Source organism: Chrysemys picta, chromosome 25 (assembly GCF_011386835.1).
Source record: "Chrysemys picta bellii isolate R12L10 chromosome 25, ASM1138683v2, whole genome shotgun sequence".
Lineage (NCBI taxonomy): Eukaryota > Metazoa > Chordata > Testudines > Emydidae > Chrysemys > Chrysemys picta.
In genome coordinates, this window is record NC_088815.1 from 4664390 (window position 1) to 4687902 (window position 23513).

Sequence of the window (23513 nt, forward strand, 5' to 3'; positions counted from 1 at the left end):
TGGGTGGAAGGAGCACAGGGCTCTGCACATCTCTACAAATCTAACTGGGCAGCTGCTCCTACACGGCTGTTCCTAGTGCCCCGTGGGACATGCGCCCTCCCATGCCATAGTCACCCCCTGTCCTGGTGGCCATGGTAAGAGGGCAGCATCCCCCAGCCTGCCATCACTGCCGCTTGCCCATAACATGCTCTGGGGCATGTTACCGGGGCTAGGAAATGGGGGTGGAGTTCGGAGGAAGACTAGGGGCTGGGCTACACTACACAGTTAGGTGGACATAAGGTAATTTATGTCCACCTAATTATGTCAGCAGCGACAGCCTTCCTCCTGCCAGCGTAAATGCCCTACTACACCGACAGAACAACCCCGCCTCCAGGCATAAGGCTCGTGTCGGTGTAGTATCTGTGTAGACACTGCGTCCCTGACATCGGCTTTTGGCTGTCTTGTAAAGGTCACGGCCCCTGCCCAGCTGTCCCCCCTCCCCTGGAGGGCTGGGTAAGGAGCCCCAGCAGCCCTCACCCCTGCCGGGAGCCAGTTTTACAGCGACGTTGACAAGGCTTCCCCCGCCCCCATGAAGCCCCAGGCGGCTTTCCCTCTAGCTCCCAGCAGGGAACTGGGGGGGGGGGGGGGGGGGGCAGCCTGCCAGGGCTCAGAACCATGGATGGGTCATCCCTTAACCATCCACTAGGGGGTTCCTTGCACCTTCCTCAAACATCAGGCTGACTGAGTCTGATCGGATGTGGTATGGGGACTCCCATGCTCTTCGCAGGGACGATGCAAAGCCGGTGGGGACTGTAGCTCTGCATTCAAGCCAGCTGTAATCCCGACCCCCCCTGAGCGGCAAAGCCCATCTCCCCACTCCCAGCCAGAGGGGGTACCAGACCAGCTACCCAATAGCGAGAAGGCGTTGCGTGTGCTCTCCAGGTCAGCAGCATCGTCAGTCGCCTCAAGGTGCGTGCACTGCCCCTGGTTGGTGTAATGGAAGGATTTGGCCCCACCTGCAGGGTTAGAGATGGACCATACAGACTCCAGCTCCCAGTTAGTTCCCGTCCACTGGGACCAAGCAAGATCAGCAGAACAGCTGCCCGCAAGCCCCACTGCCTCTGTCTCTCCTCCCACAGCTTCCCTCAGCTACTGGGGTAGCTACGGCCCTGCTCCCAGCCCAGACACGCATCCCCATCCCTGCCCTGGTGGAGCACAGCCAGACACCGTCCCAGAAAGCTGTATGTGAAGCAGCCACATTCTGGGTGCCAGGCAAGAACCGAGAGCCCCTTGGACGCAAAAGCTGAGCTCTAGTGCTGACCCGGGGAGGGTTTTAAGAATTTGAGATTTGGAAACACACACACACACTTCCTTGCAAAAAGATAAACATGCGTCATCCCCGCCCCTCTCCCCACCCCAAATAACCCACCACACTGATGATTTCAAAATAAAGTGGTCTGGTGGGCTGAAGGGGAGTCAGGCTCCAGGGGTTCCCACAGCCCTGGAGCCACTGCCCAGGAGTCCCCAGACCTGCGGCAGTCTAATTCCTAGAACTGGAGACCCTGGAAGTCCTGCAGGCCCCAGCAGCCTACCAAGAAGCCAGGCTGACGAGTTGTCAGGAAGCCAGATAGGATTGAAACTTGAGGAACTTTCTCCCAATCGAACCCCCTCCGCAGAAAGCTTTGATTTCAAATAACAGGCAAATTCTCCCTGGAATAATTGTTCTAGGAGCTTTGCTTGTCCCTGTGAACCCAAGCCACGTGCCGTGTTCCTTTCCCATACACTGCATTTACCTTTTCAGTTTGCCTGCCATGAATATTGTCCAACCAGCCCCTGGTTCTCATGCTGCGGAACAGGTCAACAACAAGGGGACAGGTCCTTTAGCCCCAGAGCCACCCTGGTAACCTCACCTACCCTTGAGGTTCTCCCATCCATCTCTACAGCCCTGGTTTGAGATCTCCTGTATAGAGCCCACCCCAGCCTTGCAGCTTCCCAACTCTGTACCACCCAGACAGCCGCTGCCTGGGGACAGCTGGCTGGGCTCTTGCCGGCACGCTGGCTGCCCGGGGAGACACAGCTTCTCTGCCCGTGGCGCTTACCGAGGCCCAAGCCTTGGAACTCCGGCAGCGCGGCCGACGCGCACAGCTGGTAGAAGATGTGGTAGTTCCTCTCGGCTTTCGCCTGCAGAGACAAGCGGAACAGCTGGTTTGGTCCAGATTTTCCTAGATCCCTCCACCTCTTGCTACCTCATCCCTCTGGCTAAAGGAACGCACAGGCCACATCAGTTACCACTAGCCCCTCCTCCACAGTAACAAACCCCACGCTTAGTGGCTGGTTCACATAAGAGAATAAGGGCCTACTATAGCTACCAGCTAAGGGAGTCTCTCCCTGAGCTCAAGAGGAAGAGCCTCCTGCTTTTGGAATTGAAGGGTCTGATTTCAGACTCCCTCCCACCCAAGCAGGAGCTTGTGGAAGAGCACTGCAGCCTGGCTACATATGCACATCTTTCAGGTCTGCCTGGATCTCGGGGCATCTCAGCCATCTGCCCCCTGCTCCAGCCAGGAGGGGGGAGGCATAGAAGGCAACAGGGAAGCATTTCTCCAGCTTCCCCCCAGTGGAATTTCTGGTCACTGTTTCTGGAATAGGCATTTTAATTAGTTTTTTAGCAACATGGTGGATTTCCCCTTTTAAAAATGGAAAGCTGCATTTTAAAGAGGCTCATTTGCAAAGTGAAAAGTTCAGTAGAAAAAGGGCACTTTTCCCCCAGACAAAAATATTTCCTGCTTGAAAAAGTCAGCCAGCCCTCCTGATAAAAGACAACCAGGTCTTGCTTTTACCAATTTGCTCACTGGAAGGCAGTTAAGGTAGCAATTTTGACCCAAAATGGGAGCCTTCTAGCTTAGACACCTGCCTCGTTCGGCCAGCGGAGCTCCTTAGTGTAAGCGAAGGGTCTGTGGAACTTCCTTCCCCATGATTGTTTGATGGAGCCTGGATTTGAACCTTCAGTAAGCCAGCCAGGCTCAGCCACTCCCGCGGGCTTTGCCACCAGCGGGAAGTTTTCTGAGGAGGGCATTCGTTGGTGTGTTCAACTCACTTACACAAACTCTGGACGAACTGGTTGTGAAAACCACTCACATCCAGGGTCTTTTGGTTGGCAGGCTTTGATTGATAGGGTCTTAAACTTCAGTAAATTCTCATGGAAAAGTTATTTCAGGCCTTCCCTTGTTCCAGCTTTACCACAGGAAACAAATCAGTGATCCTGGGGGGCTGTTTGGTTCTCTCCCCCCCCCCCACCCCCGAACACACACACCCATTTTCTTTTCACAAGCGTTAAAGCGTCACAATGAAAAACTAAAAGACTCTCCATGTCCTTTGTTGTGTTGTGTGCAGGGGCGAGAGAGAGGGGGAGGAAATCGCAAGGTCTTCTGTTTCCTGTTGTCAAAAAGGCCCTTTTAACTCTCACGTTTTTGTTCAGGAAGTTTCCTGAAGCTCTCGTCAAGCTGTGGCTGCGCAGATCAGGCATGTCGGGGGTGGGCGGGGGAGGATATTGAGACAACAGATTAAGACTCCCATGGAGCCTTGCATCTCAGTCAGCAACAGGGGTCCCAGCTCAATCTTATATGAGCGAGCAAGGACCCTGGGGCCAGAGGAGGCGGAAGAGTCCAATAGTCAGAGCACGTCATGTGGCTTCATCACCACCTGCCATCCACGCACCCCCCCCCCCCCCAGCCCTGGGCAGGTCATGGTGCCCCCGACCCCAGCTGCACGCTGGGAGCACTGCCCACCGCACAGAGGCTAAGGACTTTGGTAGTATTTGGAGCTTGCATTGAAGGAACTCCCCAATATTGGCATAGGGACAGCCCTGGCTCCCCCTGCTAGCTAGTGGGTGCCAAGGGGAGATTTACTTCCCCCTCAAGGCCCTCTGAGTTGGGGGTGGAGTTCACACACACACACCCCTCTCAGGCTCTTCCCAGAGTCCAGTTCCTCAGCATGCGGACAGCCAGAGCCTGGCCGAGGCTGCAGACCCAGCCCAGGCAACAGGAGAGTCCAGCGAGCGAGAGGCAGCGCCAGCCACCCCCACGCCGTCTATAAAGGGGCTTTGCTTACCCGGACCCAGTTGCCTGCTCAGCGACACCCTGGGCCGCAGTGCCCTCCCCAGCCGGCGTTCTACACCCCCTGCCCTGAACAGGGCCCACCTGGAAGGTGAGGCGGGATTTCTCCAGCAGGTAGGTTTTCATGGCGGCCCCGACAATGCGATACTCGTGGCTGAAGCAGATTTCCACGTATTTCCCAAAGCGGCTGCTGTTGTCATTCCTGGTGGTCTTGGCATTTCCAAAAGCCTGATGGGGAAGGGAAATTGTGCTTAGCCCTTACACGGAGATCTAGGGTGAAAAGCACAGAGTGCCTAGCCAAGAGCATCTTTGCACCCATTTTACAGGTGGGGAAACTGAGGCAGGCGGGTGTGGGACTCCCCTGGGGTCACCCAGCAGAGCTGGGAACACAGCGTAAGTCTCCTGAATTTTAGTCCAGTGCCCTGTCCACTAGGCCACACTGCCAACTGGGTTTATGCACCATTCCCTTCCCTTCTGCACACCCCGCTGCCTCCACCCATGCTGGGCACACCTGGGACCATGCACAAGTGGCAGGTACAGGGCTGATCCGTCTGCAAGCCCTGAGCGCTCTCCCTTCCTAGCGGTGTTGGCAGTGAGAAGGCTGGCGTGGGGCATGCCTTAGGCTGCGCTCCCCAAACGGTGGGTCCTGACCCTCCCGTGGTCATGGGAAGGTTCTAGATGGGTCACAGACCCAGTGCAGGGGGGGCAGGGGGGTCACAGTGGCAGCTCCTGTCCCACTGACCTGTACCCAGCTCCCTGCTCCTGGCAGACCGGATCACAGCATCACTCTTACAGCCCAGCCACCCAAGCTGTTATGACAAGGGGCAGCTGGGCCGAACCTGACGCAATACTGCAACCCTTATTGAGCCAGGCCTAGAGCTGCAGGACGGACTCACTCTCCAACACGTGCAATTGCAAAGAGAAAACGCCATTGGTGGGTCGCCTTCAGGAACCGCGGTTCTAGGGCCTGGTGCCCTCAGGACAAGGCCAGTTCCAGGCACCAGCCCAGCAAGCAGGTGCTTGGGGCAGCCAAGGGGAAGAGGCGGCACGTCAGGCTGTTCCGCGGCAGTTCGGCAGCGGGTCCCTCTCAGAGGGAAGCACCTGCTGCCGAATTCCCGCCGAAGAATTAAGTGGCGTGGTGGTGCTGCCGCTGGAGTGCCACCGATCATGACTGCGATCGCGCCTCTCCCCCCCCCCCCCCCCCCGCTGCTTGGGGCGGCAAAAACCCTGGAGCCGCTCCTGCCTCGGGAGACCTCACTGAAGCAGCCTGGAGCCCAGGCAGCAAGAAATCCTGCTGAGAGTCGTGTAGAAATGGGGCATCAGTGCTGAGATGGGCTGAGCACTGAATGAGGCCCAAGCTACCTGCTTTCCAAGCTCTGGCCTGAGACAACCAGCCTCCCTTGGAGGAGAGGGGCTGGGAACACAGAGGTGAACTGTGCCCGAGCAAGGTGTGTGTGTGGAGAGATGTGCGGGATCAAAAGAGTCTTTGGGATGCTGAGCGGTCCCCAGACCACCTCGTCCAGCCCCACAAAGCATTGCCAAGTCACTGGATGTAGCCAGCCGGGCCTGTGGGTGGATCAGGGCAGCTGGCAGGGCTGCCCCACCGGCTCCCACGCCGCAGGCTCAGTGGGCTTCTGGGCAGAGACACCCCGCCCCTTCCTGGGGGGCCTCGTTCCCACCCCCGATCAGCCTGCAGGGGAAGCTCCTCCATGCTCAGGCCCTGCTGATGGGCCTTGGGCCAGAGGCCTCCCGAGGTCCCATGAGTGGCCAGCCGCACCACAGCTCTGCGCTCCACCTTCCCGATATCGGCGTAGGGACGGCCCTGCCTGCTAGCTACAGCAGGGGGAGCCGAGGGGATAGACAAGGGGAGATTTACTTCACCCCGACTCAGAAGGCCTCGAGGGGGGAGTTCTCCAAACCTTTCTATCCCCCAGCTGTGGGAGCTGTCCACTTCCCTCACCTTGGGGGGGCCATTTATCAGAGACCCAGCCATACAGCTGCAGGCACTTCCCAAGCCAGGGGGTGGGCTACCACGCCTCCCACACAGAGCAGAGAGGGGAGGGGAAGAACCCAGGCAGGCTGGGAACAGCAGCTCCCTTCCAGGATAAAAATAAACCGAGACACATTGCACCATAGGAGGGGAGCCGAGAGCTGCCTCCTCCGAGCACCATTTCCTCCCTCCCCGCGTGCAGAGCAGCCAGCCAGCCGACAGGCACAAGTTCAGGAGACGTGCCCCATCAGCAGGGAAAGGGAAGCAGGAAAGCGAGGCATGCCAGGCCGCTCTGCAGAGATCCCCTCCCTCAACCCCTTGAGGGGCAATACTGTGCCAAGGACAGCTGCACAGTGGTGTGTTTAGTGGGGGCAGGGAGGAGAATCTCGCTGCAGGTGAAACCTGGCCACCCTGTATCCACTGGGAGCTCAGCGCCTCTGCCCTCAGGGCAGCAGCCGGCCCTCCAGCAGAATCCACACCCGCTGCCTCCCGAGGGCCTTCCTCCAGCCCAGGGCTTGTTTAGTCTGCAGAAGAGAAGAATGAGGGGGGATTTGATAGCTGCCTTCAACTACCTGAAGGGGGGATCCAAAGAGGATGGAGCTCGGCTGTTCTCAATGGTGGCAGATGACAGAACAAGGAGCAATGGTCTCAAGTTGCAGTGGGGGAGGTCTAGGTTGGATATTAGGAAACACTATTTCACTAGGAGGGTGGTGAAGAACTAGAATGGGTTCCCTAGGGAGGTGGTGGAATCTCCATCCTTAGAGGTTTTTAAGGCCTGGCTTGACAAAGCCCTGGCTGGGATGATTTAGTTGGGGTTGGTCCTGCTTTGAGCAGGGGGTTGGACTAGATGACCTCCTGAGGTCCCTTCCAACCCGGATAGTCTACGTTTCGTGCAGACAAGAAAGCCCATGAGCAGGAGGAGAGGGGCCCCTCTATAGCCCAGTCTCCCTCACCCGTGCAGCAGAGCACACCTACCCCCCAGGCATGGCTAGGAAGCTCTCAGCCATTTGGAGACCACACAAATCCCTCCCCTTATCAGATGCGGATCTGAGCTACCATCCCTGCTTCTTCCCTCCCCCCCAGCACACCCACGAGAGACAAGCAGCGCCTACCTCCATGATTGGGCTCGAGGCCAGCACCTTCTCCTCCATGCTGGAGTCACCCAGGGATCCCCCGACCAGGGCAAAGTACCGCATGGCATATTTGGCCGACGCCGTCTTGCCAGCACCTGACTCGCCGCTGATGATCAGCGACTGGTTCTCGTCGTTCCTGCGGGAGGCAACGGGAGCCCATCGCTATGGGAGATGGGGGCTCAGCGAGGGCAGAGACTCAGCAGGAAGATGCCCTCTTTAGTCATGGCTGAACCGCCAGATGCTAAGGGAAAGTCGCATGTTTCTCCTGGCCTGGAGTTTGCTCTGAATGTCCCATGGGATCTCCCAGGTGTGGCTGGGCCAGGTGCTCCCTGAGGACCATCCGGCCCTTCTCAGTTGAGTTCGGACAGGCAGCAAAGCGGCATCAGGGTGGAGCGGGGGATGAAGGCTGACGTGGGCTGTTTAAGTGCAGGCTCAGGCTGGGTCTGAACCTGGCTTAGCACACTGGGGCCCCGGGGAAGCCTGGGGCCCCAGGGAAACTCAACCAGTTTGACTCCCCCCACTCCCTGGCGGTTCTATGCACCCATCCAATGGGGAGGGAGGGAGGGATTCTGGCTCCCCTGCTGGGCAGACTTAGCACTGCAATCCCATCTGGGGGCTGAGAAGGGGCCAACCCCCAGCATTTCCCTCCTCCCCCCAAGGAGAGGCATTGAGCAGGGGAGTTGTCAGACAGCCTTCCTCACGGGGTCGGGTTTTCGGGGACACTCAGCTGCGCTCCAGCAAACCAGTGCCACACATGGCAGGAGCCAGCCCCACCGCTCCTGCCACCACGCAAATGCAGATTCACCACGGAGTGGCTGGGAGCCAGCTCCAGGGAGCACTGGGTTTTATTTTAAAGACATGGCTCCTTCCTTCCCCCGCCATGATGCCCCAAGAGGCTTTGTTCCCATCCCTCCCCAATAGCTGGGGAGAGCAAGTGTCTGCCCCACATACAGCCATTAGCAAGTGCCAGCCTCCCCCGGCCATTGCCCACAGCCAGGCAGAGCGTGGGCTCAGCCCTGTCCGAGGGAAGCAAGCAACGGGGCACGCACAGGCCCTGTTCACACATCTACCTCCTACAGGAGCTGCTGAGAGGCCAGTCAGCTGTAATTAAGCTGCTGGGGTCCTTCTGATGCAGTTAATAGGCTGGGCTAGCAGGGGCCATTCTAGGGAGTTTATTTGGTCTCATCTCAACATCATCGTTAGCCAACTGTTTGGTTGCTTCACCCCCAGTCCTCTGGGGCCCATGCAGAGGTGACCCCACGTGGACCTGGGCGTCAGGACGGTGGCGTGTACTGAACCAACACTAAGGTTGTACCTTGGGCTCTCCCACATCAGCCACCAGCTCCACTGATCAGAGATGAAACCCCCTGGAGAGGCTGCAGCTGCAGGCGCTTGTCTTAGGGTGTCTACACAGGAGCGGGAGGAGAGGTTCCTGGCTCAGGCAGACATACCCACGCTAGCTCTGATTGACTTGGGTGCTAGAGATAGCAATGCAATGGCGCAAGTGGTGGGATGGGTTAGCCACCCCCCTACCCCCCCATACCATCTCAGCTGAAGCTCTAGGTACATACATGGGGCAGCCACCCCAGCCATGGCTACCCTGCTCTATTTAGCAAGCTGGCTTGGTCAGAGCTAGTGTGGGTACATCTCCCCCAGCAGGAAGTGACGCCTACACTGGAGATGTACCTTGGAGGCAGACGCTCCCGCCCTTCCCTCTAGAACAGGGTCGCATGAACTAGCTCCAACCCCCCACAGCCTGAGTACCACGTACAGGCAGTCGCATTTGTGTCAGCACACGTGGAGCCATCAGGTTACTGAGCCATCAGAGCTTGCTGAGAGCTTCCCTCAAACCACGTGTCACGTGCCCACCCCCACTGATCAGCGCCACATGCTTCAAGGGAAGAGACACAAGGCCAAGGAACCAGTTTGTTTTGCAGCAATTTCTTTAGACTTTCGCATCCACACAGAGGATCAATTCTAGAGGATTAACAGAGCCACAGCCCCTGCTACAGACTGGCCCAAATAGAACGGGTCTCCCACGATTAAATTCTGGAGAGAGAGAAATGTCTAGGGACCTCCACTGCTTCCATTCTATTCGGTTCTATGGGATTTCTCCCCAGGGCATTGCTCCACTGCTCAGTCTTACCCCAGCTGAGCCACCCGCTGGGCCTTTTCGGAGGCTGGGATTTCCAGCAAGGCAGACACTTGGCTTCGACTACCCTTCAGCTGCCGAGAACCCCGGCCATGCTCTATGCTGCTCAGACGGGCCACCACGTTCCTCCCATTGGCCAGGGTTGGGCACTGCTGGCCAAGCCCCACAGCATCGCTCCATCCTGCCAAGTTCCAGGCCCTTGGACTCTGTTTCGCCTCCCCGGCATCTTTCCAGCTGCTGAACACTTCTCCCCTGAGCCCAGTCTCACTTCATCTTCTGAGCTGCTCAGAGCAACTGAACAAGGAAACTGGGAGATTCCCTGTGCTTCCCCCGGCCAGGATTCCTGACCTTGAACATTACTTGAGATCTGTAATGGGGTGGCACCCACCTCTCGCAAGCGCCCCCTGGTGGAACATGTACATGCCGGCAGTTTTTCTCCACTCACAGTGCCCCCTGTTGGCCGCTGCGCTTGTCAGGAGGGTCTTTGGTGACTCAGCCCTCTGGCCGAGTCACACACTGTCCATGGGTGGGCGAAACAAACCCACCCCTTCTGGTGTGCACAGTCCCAAGCGTCCCTCCCTGGCCTCAGTCCGGCAGGGCCCATCACAGTACCGCTTGGTCCAGCCAGGTTGCAAGGCTCCTACGCTGGAGCTGAGCAGCGGCCCGAGGGCTTCTTCCCTGGGGACTCCTTGAACTCGGTGACTCCAGCCTTCCTGCTGAGCCACCCCTCTTGGGCTCAGTTTGCGAAGTCAGCCCCTTCCCTGGGGTGCTGCAGTTCTAATTCCCTTCCTTAGGGCATAGCCACTTCCCCTGGTCCAACCCACTGCTCTGGGTCCCAAACCAGGGACCCTTTAAGCCCTCTGCTGCATCCCTTTCCTAACTGCTACTCCACATTTCCCTAGGTCACTTCCCCACAGCCCATCTTATCGGAGCCCCAGTAGCCAGCCAGGATCTCCTTCCTCGCTCCCACCATCCCTGCCAGCATGGCCCCGGCAGCCAGGAGCTATTCTCAGGCTCCCCTGGTCCCTGTTTAGTGGTCTCATCTGTCCAGCCCCTGCAGCCAGCCAGGAGCACCTCATCCTCCCCCAGTCCCAGCCAGCAGACTGAACTCTCTGGCCCTGCAGTTCCTTTTATATGAGCCTGCTGGGCCTGGATTGGCTACATCCCACGTGGCCTCTCTAGGCAGCTTGGAGGACCCTCTCTACTGCCCTTTTCTGGGGCAGGGTGTGGCAGGACCTTGAGGCCTCCAGAAGGGGGCCGACTCCACCCCATCACAAGATCCCAACACCCAACATAACTTAAGTCCTGTTTGTAGCTAATCAGCAACAATAGCCCATCCCTGGGGGACAGAGCTCGGAAGGACCTGGGGTCCAGAGAAGTGGGGGGTTCTTTTGCACCAATCACTCCAGCAGGACAAGGAGCCAGTGAGGGATGCACACGTCACAGCATGCCGGGTGCGGCCTGGCAGAGCTCTGCTCACCTGGACATCTGCTTGTATGCGTCCTCGGCCACGGCGAAGATGTGAGGGTCCATGTCACCCATGTTCTGGCCACTGTAGGCATAGATAACCGGCTCCTCGTAGATGGGCAGCTGCTTGTAAGGGTTGATGGCGACGAGGATGATACCTGGGGGCAGGAGGGAGGACATTCAAACCCAGCCCCGAGCAGAGGAGAGGGGCAGGAGACACCGTGAGAGGGATCCCCCAGCAGCTCAAATGAAGTTTGGGGAGGGGGGGGGAACAAGAGAGGAAAGGGGCATTTGAGCCAGCACTAAGTGAGCCATGGCACATATTTGATGTGCGTGGCCACCGCACTAACATGGCCATCACTAGGATACTGGTATGAGCCTCAATACCATCCCCCAGACCGGAGCGGGAGGCTCATTTGTGGAGGGCCAGAAAGCAGTGACCACGTCTGGTCTCAGGTCACCTGGAAAGCCAGGCCTGGAACCCGGGTGTCCGACTCCCTCTCCCCTCCTCCAGCCACTGGCCCCTGCCCCCTGGGAGCGCTGCGGGTTACCGAGCTCAAGGACTCCCACGCACAGAAGAGTCCCAGGAGAACCCGCTCTAGCCCAGTGACCAGGCGCTCACCGCAGTAGGTGTAGATGGTGTTGGTCTCCAGGAAGCGAGCCCGGAGCGTGTGCAGCACGGCCGGCTCGTGGAGGTAGCTCAGCGCCACCAGGTCGTTCTCTCCCGACAGGTAGTCGGGGTTGCGCAGGAAGGGCAGCTGGGGGCACCGGAGGTCGAGGGGGTAGGTAGATTCCTGTCATGGGGAAGGAGGCCAACGGAGAACAGCTGGGCTTGCTGGAGCCAGCGCCTTCAATGTCAGATCAGGGTTAGTCACTGCTCTAGCCCAGGCTGGGTCACCCCCATCCAGCAGCAGCTGCTCTCCCCAGCCCAGACCTGCAGTCACCCCCAATCCCCTGCCACTTGTCCTCTAAGCCATGGCCACCACACCAGGCAGCGCTGCACAGGGCGCGTGGGAAGCCAACCCTTTGTCCTGCGGAAGGGACGGAGGCTTCTCATGGGAGAGACGCCAGCTCACCTGCCGGGAAGAGCTTCTCCCTCCCTCCAATGCAGCAGGTGAGGGGATAGCGCAGCAAAGCGGGCATTTGCCTGTTCCCAAAGCCATCTGCCAGGCCAGTCGGAGGCTGGAGGACGAGCAGGCTGGGCTGTTGCCCTGCGTACCAGCGTGCAGGAGGAATAGGTGGGAGGAAGCCCAAGTTAGCCATGACTAGGGCCCTACCAAATTCATGGCCATGAAAAATGCATGACGGACCGTGAAATCGGGTCTTTTGTGCGCTTTTACCCAATACTCTACATCTCTCACGGGGAGACCGGCGGTTCTCAAATTGGGGGTCCTGACCCAAAAGGGAGTTGCAGGGGCTCAAAAGGTTATTTTAGGGGGGTTGCAGTATTGCCACCCAGCTCCGAAAGCAGCACAGAGAGCAGCGGTTGTTTGCCGGGCGCCCCGCCAGCAGCAGTGCGGAAGTGAGAGTGACAATATCATACCATGCCACCCTTATGTCTGTGCTGCTGCCCTCAGAGCTGGGCAACTGGAGAGCGGCGGCTGCTGACTGAGGGCCCAGCTCTGCAGGGAGCAGCACAGAAGTCCGGGTGGCAATACCATACCAGGCCCTCCTTACTTCTGCACTGCTGCCTCCAGAGCAGGGCTCCCGGCCAACAGCTGCCTCGCTCCAGCTGCCCAGCTCTGGAGGCAGTGACCCCACCAACAGCAGCGCAGATGTAAGGGTAGCAGTACCGCAACCCCCCTACAATAATTTTGCAACCTCCCCCCCCCCCCCCCCAAAAAAAAAAACCTTCCTTTTTGGGTCAGGACCCCGACAATTACAACATCCTGAAATTTCAGATTTAAATAGGTGAAATCATGAAATTTACTATTTTTAAAATCCTATGACCATGAAATTGACCATGAATTTGGTTTCAGAGTAACAGCCGTGTATCTGTATCCGCAAAAAGAAGAACAGGAGTACTTGTGGCACCTTAGAGACTAACAAATTTATTAGAGCATAAGCTTTCGTGGACTACAGCTCACTTCTTCGGATGCATATAGAATGGAACATATATTGAGGAGATATATATACACACATACAGAGAGCATAAACAGGTGGGAGTTGTCTTACCAACTCTGAGAGGCCAATTAACTAAGAGAAAAAAAACTTTTGAAGTGATAATCAAGCTAGCCCAGTACAGACAGTTTGATAAGAAGTGTGAGACTCCTCCGGACGGTCGAAACAACAGACTGGATTTCTACATAGATTGCTTCCGTCGACGTGCAAAGGCTGAAATTGTGGAAAAGCAACATCACTTGCCACATAACCTCAGCCATGCTGAACACAACGCCATCTACAGCCTCAGAAACAACCCTGACATCATAATCAAAAAGGCTGACAAAGGAGGTGCTGTCGTCATCACGAATAAATTGGAATATGACCAGGAGGCTGCTAGACAGCTCTCTAACACCACATTCTATAGGCCATTATCCTCTGATCCCACTGAGGATTACCTAAAGAAACTACACCATCTGCTAAAAAAACTCCCTGACAAAGCACAGGAACAAATCCGTACAGACACATGCCTAGAACCCCGACCAGGGGTATTCTATTTGCTACCCAAGATCCATAAACCTGGATATCCTGGACGCCCCATCATCTCAGGCATTGGCACCCTAACATCAGGCTTGTCTGGTTATGTAGACTCTCTCCTCAGACCCTACGCTACCAGCACTCCCAGCTATCTTCGAGATACCACTGACTTCCTGAGGAAACTACAATCCATCGGTGATCTTCCAGAAAACACCATCCTGGCCACTATGGACGTAGAAGCCCTCTACACCAATATTCCACACAAAGATGGACTACAAGCTATCAGGAACAGTATCCCTGATAATGTCACAGCTAACCTGGTGGCTGAACTTTGTGATTTTGTCCTCACCCACAACTATTTCACATTTGGGGACAATATATACCTTCAAGTCAGCGGCACTGCTATGGGTACCCGCATGGCCCCACAATATGCCAACATTTTTATGGCTGACTTAGAACAACGCTTCCTTAGCTCTCGTCCCCTAACGCCCCTACTCTACTTGCACTACATTGATGACATCTTCATCATCTGGACCCATGGAAAAGAAGCCCTTGAGGAATTCCACCATGATTTCAATAATTTCCATCCCACCATCAACCTCAGCCTAGATCAATCCACACAAGCGGTCCATTTCCTGGACACTACTGTGCTAATAAGCGATGTTCACATCAATACCACCCTATACCGGAAACCTACTGACCGCTACACTTACCTACATGCCTCCAGCTTCCATCCAGGACACACCACACGATCCATTGTCTACAGCCAAGCTCTAAGATATAACCGCATTTGCTCCAATCCCTCGGATAGAGACAAGCACCTACAAGATCTCTATCAAGCATTCTTAAAACTACAATACCCACCTGCTGAAGTGAAAAAACAGATTGACAGAGCCAGACAAGTACCCAGAAGTCACCTCCTACAAGACAGGCCCAACAAAGAAAATAACAGAACACCACTAGCTGTCACCTTCAGCCCCCAACTAAAACCTCTCCAGCGCATGATCAGAGATCTACAACCTATCCTGAAAGATGATCCTTTACTCTCACAGATCTTGGGAGACAGACCTGTCCTCGCTTACAGACAACCCCCCAACCTAAAGCAAATACTCACCAGCAACCACACATCACTGAACAAAACCACTGACCCAGGAACCTATCCTTGTAACAAACCCCGATGCCAACTCTGTCCACATATCTATTCAAGTGACATCATCATAGGACCTAATCACATCAGCCATACCATCAGGGGCTCGTTCACCTGCACATCTACCAATGTGATATATGCCATCATGTGCCAGCAATGCCCCTCTGCCATGTACATTGGCCAAACCGGACAGTCTCTACGCAAAAGAATTAATGGACACAAATCTGACATCAGGAATCAAAATACTCAAAAACCAGTGGGAGAACACTTTAACCTGTCTGCTCATTCAGTGACAGACCTGCAGGTGGCTATATTACAACAGAAAAACTTCAAAAACAGACTCCAAAGAGAGACTGCTGAGCTAGAATTGATATGCAAACTAGACACAATCAACTCCGGTTTGAATAAGGACTGGGAATGGCTCAGCCATTCCCAACATTGAATCTATCTCCCCTTGTAAGTACTCTCACACTTCTTATCAAACTGTCTGTACTGGGCTAGCTTGATTATCACTTCAAAAGTTTTTTTTCCCTCTTAATTAATTGGCCTCTCAGAGTTGGTAAGACAACTCCCACCTGTTTATGCTCTCTGTATGTGTGTATATATATCTCCTCAATATATGTTCCATTCTATATGCATCTGAAGAAGTGGGCTGTAGTCCACGAAAGCTTATGCTCTAATAAATTTGTTAGTCTCTAAGGTGCCACAAGTACTCCTGTTCTTCTTTTCATGAATTTGGTAGGGCCCCAGCCATGAGCCATCAGCAGCTGCTTCGGCCAGTTATGCTTTGAGGCACTTGCCAGAAGCCTCGCTCTGAGCAGCCTCCAAGCCATTGGCGGCGACCCCGCAGCAGTGAAGCCAGGCTGAGCTGTGGCTTGTCCTGGGCACGGCCAGGCCCTCCGGCCAGGCTTACGAGTCTGTCAGGCAGGTCACGGAAGTGGTGACTTTGAATCAAGTCGGTGACACGTTGGAAGTGGGCGGCAAACATGCTTGATGAGGCCCCGCAAGCAGAGTGGGCTTTGCAACCTGGTGCATGGGGGGGGGGGGCGCAATGGCACTGCCGTTTGGCTGGTCCATCCCTCCGCAGATGGAGACGGACGGGCGGACAGGCCAAATCTCAGTGGCACCGCAGTGCGAGCCCAGGCGCTAGGTTGCAATGCCAGGACAGGAGCTGCTGCAGTGGGGTGATCTCCCCTCTCCAAACCCACCCTCAGCACCCCCACTACACTGATGTAGTGAGAACGCTGCCAGGCAGAGACCTTCCCCAGCCCAATGCCCTGAAATTCACTGGCATCGCCAGCAAGGGGCGGGGGGCGAGAGAAGCACCTGCACTTGGCAGAGGGGAATGCCACTCGCTGGGGGAGGGCTGGAGGACAGATGCCAGTTCTGCAAGGAGACCAGGCACTCCCCATCCTGTCTGAAGCTGCCCGAGCACCTGCTCCCCCAGTCGCACCAGGCAGCCGGACACGGAGCTCCAGGCAGCCCCAGGAGAGCCGTCTGCTGCCGAGCTCTGCAGAAGCCATTCCCAACCCAAGGAAAGTGCATTTGCCAGAGGTTGGCCAGTGCCCAGAGCGACTGGGCCGACAACAGGACCCTCCATGGGGCAGAGCTCCACCCCCGACCACAGCAGCCCCTGCTGTGCCTATTTACCCAAACTAAGACCCTGTCAGTACCTGCTCATCGGCATTGCGCTTGCCTGCAGTATGGATCTGAGACTGCTCCCACCCCAGGGAGCTAGAGCAGTTTAGAACAGTGTCGTCCCCCCCCAGCACTGGAGTTAGTGGGTGTGGCAGGGGGGAGGTTGGGATGCCACTTACTAGACCCTGCAGGCCAGAAGGCTCCCTGCCTTACCGAGCCATCTTCCAGTCGGAGATGGAGGACGCTATCTCCTTCCTCATAGCTCCTGGTTAGTTCTGCAGATTTCCAGACTTCCAGGCAGTCAGGGATCCACACCCGGGTGCCCTACAAGAAAAGCCGGGGAAAAGCACAGAAACGAGACAAGCAGCCGCCATCAGACACAAGGGAAGAACGGGGCTTCTTCCGCTGAGCCCCTCCCCCGGCACCTGTGCCAGGTGCAGACACCCCCCACCACCACCACCACCCCCGGCTGAATGAGCGGCCCGAAGTATGTAGGGGCAACCTCTTCACCCAGCTACAGGAGGTCACTTGGGAGCCCAGCTGTGCTCTTCACTGGCCATCTCTAGGGTCTGAAGGTAGCATGGAGAATTTGGCAGGGCAGGGGATGGGATGGTGGCGAACACCCGAGTTCCTGCAGTGCAAAGAGGACGCGAACTGGCCAGTGGGAGAAGCGCTCACCTTGCAGGCTTAGGCTGGGACATTCAGCCTCTTCCATTGGCTTTGTCCTTAGGGCTCTGGCAGCTGAAACTTTGGTGGTTCACAGCCACTGTGGCCTTCGTTCCAGGCTGTTTAATGCCCCCCCCCTCCCCAGTGCTAAATTCAGCTACCAGTGACTCACGGATAAGAGCCCAGCTTTGCACCCTCCCCCACGTCCTGGCTGGCCAAGACTGCAGCAGGAGGACCAGCACTGCTGTCTGTGACCCATCTGGCATGAGCTGAGGGGCTGCACCTTCTGCATCCACTCAGGTGGGGGGAAGCCACCTGCTCCGTGACTGGCTCTAGGGGCAAATCTCCTCTTACAACTGGGGAACAGCAAGGACTAGCTCTCAGGCTGCACCCAGGAAGAAACCCTCTCGCCAGCTGCCAGTCTGCATACAAAAGCCCTTCCTAGCATCTGCAGGGAACCAAGCCAGTCACTGCCAACAGGCCTCTGCCTACACACCCAGCCCCATTGGAAGGGGACGGGCCACTGGCAGCACCATACGGCTGCAGGGGCCTACCAAAGCAGTCTGTTACTCCGCTCCTCGCAGGGAGTCACTGGGACAAAGTCTGGGCAGGCCGAGGGTGTGCTGACCCCAGACCAGCTAACAGGGCAGGAACACGAAATGCCTTTGAGACCCAGAAGAGAGCGCGCCATTTTGGAGCAGAGCACAAAGGGGGAATGGCCCGAGCCGACTGGGCTGCTGCTCTCCACGCCAACCGCAGCTGTGTTCCACGGCGCAGAGGCCTGACCATATGCCAATGGATTCCGTCCTGCCAAGGTGGCAGACAGGAGTCACCTGGGGAGATGCACATGTGGGTCTGAAGGGCCAAGGGCACAGAACAGACAGGCCTCTGGGTTCTCTTAAAATCAGCGCTCAGAGCTGGGGCCTGACTTGGCTCTGAAATTCTCAAATGCCAACAGATGAGCAGCCGCCTTCTCAGCAGAGGGTCTACCAAAGCAGCTGCAGCTTGGCCTCTCCCCACTAGACAGTACTACCTCCAAGTCAGCATCTGACAGCGACTAGTGGGCGCCCAACTGGGTGGTTTAAGAGGAGAAAAGTTCTAGTGTTTGTATTGAGGTTTCATGGACCTCTGCTGCCCCAGACCTGGAGAGCTCTGTGTAAGCTCACAAGCTTGTCTCTCTCACCAACAGAAGTTGGTCCAATAAAAGAGACCACCTCACCCGCCTTGTCTCTCCAATACCCGGAACCAACACGGCTACAACAACACTGCATTAAGAGGCATGTGTCAGGCCCCCCAAAATTGTGGGCTCTTAAATAGATATGGGCTTTTTATTCGCCTTTTGGTCACATTTTCAATCTTCTCTGCAACCATAAGTGCTAGAAACTCACTATAAAAAGAGAAAAGCAGAAATTCTCCACTGTTCCCAGGATTCCAGGAACTGGGGCTTTAAGAGGAGGTCAAATATTGCAAGACTTGCAATAAAGCACGAAGAACCAGCCACACTGGTTTCTGGGTTAGGCGGCTTATTTCCCCTGCGTGGCAAGGGTCACCCCTTCATTTGTCTCCTTGGTTTCTGCAGCTTTTCCAGTTTTATTGGATTGCTTTACAGCCACTAGCCTGATTTTCTTCCTCAGAGGTTTCAGTCAAACCTCATTCGATATCTAGACAGCGTATTCCCTAAGGCACGTTAAGAAGCAACTAATCTAGGACTTGCAGTGGTAACAGGCTGTCAGGGTTCCCTCCCCACTCTGAACTCTGGGGTACAGATGTGGGAACCCACATGAAAGACCCCCTAAGCTTATTTCTACCAGCTTAGGTTAAAAACTTCCCCAAGGCACAAATTCTTCCTTGTCCTTGGATGGTATCACTGCCACCACCAAGTGAGTTAGACAAAGATTCAGTTCCTTGTTTCCCCAAAATATCTCCCTCCCCACAAGCCCTTTCACCCCCTTTCCTGGGGAGGGTTCAGAGCAATATACCAACCAAATAGGTAAACAAGGTGAGCACAGACCAGACCCTTGCGTTTTTAGGACACTAAAAACCCATCAGGTTCTTAAAAGCAGAAGTTTATAATAAAGTAAAAGAAACACCTCTGTAAAATCAGGATGGAAGGGAATTTTACAGGGTAAGAAGATTTAAAACAGAGGATTCCCCTCTAGGCAAAACTTCAAAGTTACAAAAAACAGGAATAAACCTCCCTCTTAGCACAGGGAAAAATCACAAGCTAAAACAAAAGATAAGCTAACGCATTTCCTTGCTATTACTTACAATTTTTGTAATCTTGGACGCTTATTTCAGGGAGGGGTTTAGGAGATGGTCGTTCTCTCCGGGACAGAGAGGGACCAGGGACCAGGAAAAAACCAAGAGCACAAACAAAACCTGCCCCCACAGATTTGAAAGGATCTTCCTCCCTTATTGGTCCTTTTGGTCAGGTGCCAACCAGCTTATTTGAGCTTCACCCCTGACAGGTAAAGGAGGGATTTTATACTACCCAGAGCTGTATGTTTAGGACACAGGCTCGTTGTCAGTTAGAGCAACAGCTCCAGGTTCAGTTAGCAAGAGATGCTAGAGCTGGGAGGACCACAAGGAAAGGTGCTATCTGCTAGAATACCAGCCCTGCCTTCGGTCCTGAAGGCATCTGTGCCAGCGTTTGCTTAGGGGCTCCCTCAAACTTGGGTGACAAACAAAAATTCCCATCTGAAGCTCAGAAAAGCACCATTAAAATAGCCGATAAGTTTCATTTCAGCTGGTATTGCCCCAGGGTGAGTCCGATACATAGAAGAGACCGATTAGTATCATGTAGGTCATTATAAGAGATTCATCTATAGGTTATCAATAATTTATTACTCTAATTTCTCATAGCATCATCTTTAATTCACCCTTCAGCCGTGAGCTCTTACTCCTCGTAAGGGAATTGCATGCAGGTCTTTCAGCGACGCCCAAGAGATGGTTTAGTTCTTGCCATTTTCCAATACAGAAAGATCAGCAGGTTGGATTTTTTGGGGGTGGAGGTGTGGGAAAAGCCCTTCTGGAGAAGAATGGCACGATTCCCACAGTATGAAGCCCACAAGCGCAAAGAAAGCAGTTGGAAGCTTCCAGGAAAGAAGAATCTCATGGACTTTTTTAGGCTAGAAACCTGGGAACAGTCCGACTGGCCTAGATAGGTTGTCTAGTATCCAGTCTAGAATTGTGGCCAGCATCAGAAGTTGCACCTTACTCTGAAATAAACCCCAGCATTAAGCAGGTGAGAGTCTGCACCCTCCAAATTAGATCTCCTAATCGCTTCTATTTAGAGATTCTCTTAAACGCCTTTCCAACAGTTGTTGGCACCGACTGTGGCCATTTTTGAAAACCACCTCGTGGACAGTCCTGTCATGGCAGATAATCAGCTGAACGGCAGGTCCCAGTGCAATACTGTGGCCAAAAGAGCTAGCAGGATCCTTGGACACAAACAGGGGAATCTCAAGCAGAGGGGTATTTGGCTCTAGTGCGAAAGCTACTGGAGTCCTGTGTCCAGTCCTGGTGCCCACAATTCAAGAAGGTTGTTGATAATTTGGAGAGGGTTCACAAGAATTATTAAAGGGTTAGAAAACCGGCCTTGGAATGAATGAGCTCCTTGTGTCCATCTACTTAGCTTAACAAAGAGAAGGTTCAGGGGTGACTCGATCACAGCCTGCAAGTACCCACAGGGAGAAAGACTTGGCTCTTCCATCTCGCAGAGAAATGGCCACCACTATCCAGCGGCTGGATGCTGAAGCTAGACAGACCGGAAATAAAGGTGCAAGTTTTGAACAGTGAAGATGATAAATAATTCAAGGGTTAATTAAGGGTTGGGAGGGATCCCCCATCACTGGAAGTTCCAAAACCCCTGACTGCTCTAAAGAGATTTGCTCGCATTCGGAGGAATTCGTTCAGGAAGTTCTATGGCTTGTGTTATGCAGGAGGTCAGACAACGGTGCCTCCTGGTTCCTCCATACAGCAGTTACTTCGTGGACACTAAACTGACTCCACAGAAAATGCGATGCTAGAGCAAAAGCCAAACACGGCGCTCCCTGAAGGACAAGGTCTCTGAGTGTGTCACTTCCCAAGCCCCCTTTTCACCACCAAGGCCCCAAAACATTCACTGGAAGAGTCAATCCAGCAACGGCAGCAGAAAGGAGCGTTATCCCACACGTTCATTTGCAGTTTATCTAAAGCAGACGTGCAGAAGACCAAATAGCACAACTCTGAACTGCTGACAGGTTTTATAGAATTCGGTTCCCAAATCATGACCGAGAATTTACATTGCAACACTGCTTATTCAGAGGAGCTCTCCCCAGTTCTGAGCTCAGTTGATGACCAGGCAAAAGCAGCACGGGAACCAAGCCTGTAGCCAGTTTTTGTAGGCTGGCCTAGTAACCCCCCCCCCCCGCCCCCCCATCATGAACCAAGTGTGACATTATTGACATGACCTGTGACCGTATAGATCATTGTTGCATCCAGGGTCCTATGGTTGCACCAGTTCTTATACAGAGGAAGCCAAGTCGGGTGTCTATGGGAAGGTTCTAGTTTGCTGGTTGTTGTTATGCTGTCTCTGTATGTGTGTATCATTTTTGTATTTGAAGTTACGAATATTGGCTATGTATTTGTTTGATTCTAAGTAGCCTCAGTGAAGCATTTGGTCAGCTTCTTGAGAAGAGACTAGTCTCAGTAAGTGCCCAATCAAGAAACACTTAACTGACAATGGACTTTGGGAGATGCCAATCCACATCTGAGCTTTCCTGGGAATGTTCAACCTAACATGCAAAGAATGGCGTCGGCCTGCAAAAAGCTGAATCATTCATAAACTGGCCCAGGTGACTGCAAACTCCCTCTTGTTGAGGGGATTTTACACAGGAGTTTCCACCCACAAGGGAAAGACTATAAGGCCCTGGAAACCCCTCCATTTTGTCTTCCGCTGGCTCAAAAGATGCCTCTCCACTCAAAAGAGATGCCTGAAAGAAACTGGAACAAAGGACAGTAAGTATGGGGGTGAGAGTGATGGCTGGACCCAGACTAGGAAGGAGTCTAGTCTGCAAAAGAAGCTTTTTGGAACATCTGAGGGTGAGATTTCATTTGTATTCAGTTTCCTACTGTATTAGGCTTAGATGTGCATGTTTTATTTTATTTTGCTCGGTAACTTATTTTGCTGGGTCTGTTATTACTTGGAACCACTTAAATCCTACTTTTTATATTTAATAAAAATCACTTTTTGCTTATTAATTAACCCAGAGCAAGTATTAATTCCTGGGGGAGCAAACAGCTGTGCATATCTCTATCACTGTTAGAGGGCGAACAATTTATGAGTTTACCCTGTATAAGCTTTATACAGAGTAAAACAAACAGATTTCTTTGGACCCCATTGGGAACTAGGTATCTGGGTGCTGGAGGCAGGAGCACTTCTTAAGCTGTTTTCAGTTAAGCCTGCAGCTTTTGGGAGACGTGGGTCAGACCTGGGTCTGTGTTTGCAGCCGGCTAGCCTGTCTGGCGCAACAAGACAGGGTACTGAAGTCCCAAACTGCCAGGGAAAACAGGCTCAGAGACAGTCTCAGCACATCAGGTGGCAGTCCCAAGGGGGTTTCTGTGATCCAACCAATCACACCAAGACCTGACACAGTGCCCCATTTGAAGAGCGAATACAGCTGCATTTCTATAGCAGAGAGCTTTCTGTGGAAGGAGTCCCAGTGCCCCATTTTACAGAAGGGGAACTGCAGGCTGAGGGCCCGACGTATCTGGGCAAATGGAGTTCCGGGCAGTGATGAAGGTGATACACAAAGAGCAGGCTAATGGCAAATCAGGCCCAGAGAAGGCAGTGGCAGAGCAGAAGTGAAACCAGGAGTTCCCATCATCCCCTGCTCTAGTCACTAGAACCCACTTTATTCTGCACAATCAATTCCTACTAATTAAGTTTCTCCTTGGATATTAGAAACTAGTGGGGCTATATTACTTGCCACCCGGAAATTCTACAACATTTACATCTACCCACACAGATTAACACCGAGTCATAAGAGAAGCCAGAGGCCTTTTGCAGTCCAAGGAAAACTCCTTTCCCAATACAGACGGCCCAGCTTTCAGGGACAGGCTCTGGGAGGAGTTTTAGGCCCGTGCAGAAGCCCCACAATTCTGTAAGTTATACAGTCTATTTTAGATTTGCAAGGCCAGTAATCTATCATGCTCCCAGCCGGCTCCTGCCTGCCTGTTGCTAGAAATAGGGGCTGCAAATTGCACAGATTTGCAAAATCAGCAAAAACTTAACTTGGCTCACAGCAAGTGTTTCCGCAGCATGTAAGACACATGTTAATAAAACGTTAACAAAACAAGCAGTGAATAGTTAAGTCTAGAAGACTTGAACAGCTTTTTTTAACACTACACAGGGTGTGTTTGACATTATAGCCAAAAACCCTGTGCTGAAAATATTTCGGTTGCCAAGGTAAGCATTTCAACGTTGGGAAGTGCCAGAGTTTAGGTTACCCATGCGACCTAACTCAGCCCCAAGTAGAGCTAATGGAGTATCTTCTATATGACCAGCCGCTAGAGGGAGATGGCAACAGTTTGCCACTGGCTTTCACAGCTG

The 23513-nt window shown here is 54.1% G+C and overlaps 1 protein-coding gene across 1 annotated transcript in view; it reads right to left on the bottom strand.

Annotated features, from left to right (window-relative positions):
* Window positions 1–23513, bottom strand: part of LOC101952276 (unconventional myosin-Vb-like) — a 71129-nt gene that overhangs the window by 37816 nt on the left and 9800 nt on the right. The window contains exons 2-8 of the mRNA XM_042841426.2: window positions 16469–16579; window positions 11456–11627; window positions 10847–10991; window positions 7194–7350; window positions 4176–4319; window positions 2079–2160; window positions 888–995 (exon numbers count right to left, since the gene is read on the bottom strand). Of these exons, the coding sequence (XP_042697360.2) occupies window positions 888–995; window positions 2079–2160; window positions 4176–4319; window positions 7194–7350; window positions 10847–10991; window positions 11456–11627; window positions 16469–16579 (919 nt within the window). The remainder of the gene's footprint in view (window positions 1–887; window positions 996–2078; window positions 2161–4175; window positions 4320–7193; window positions 7351–10846; window positions 10992–11455; window positions 11628–16468; window positions 16580–23513) is intronic.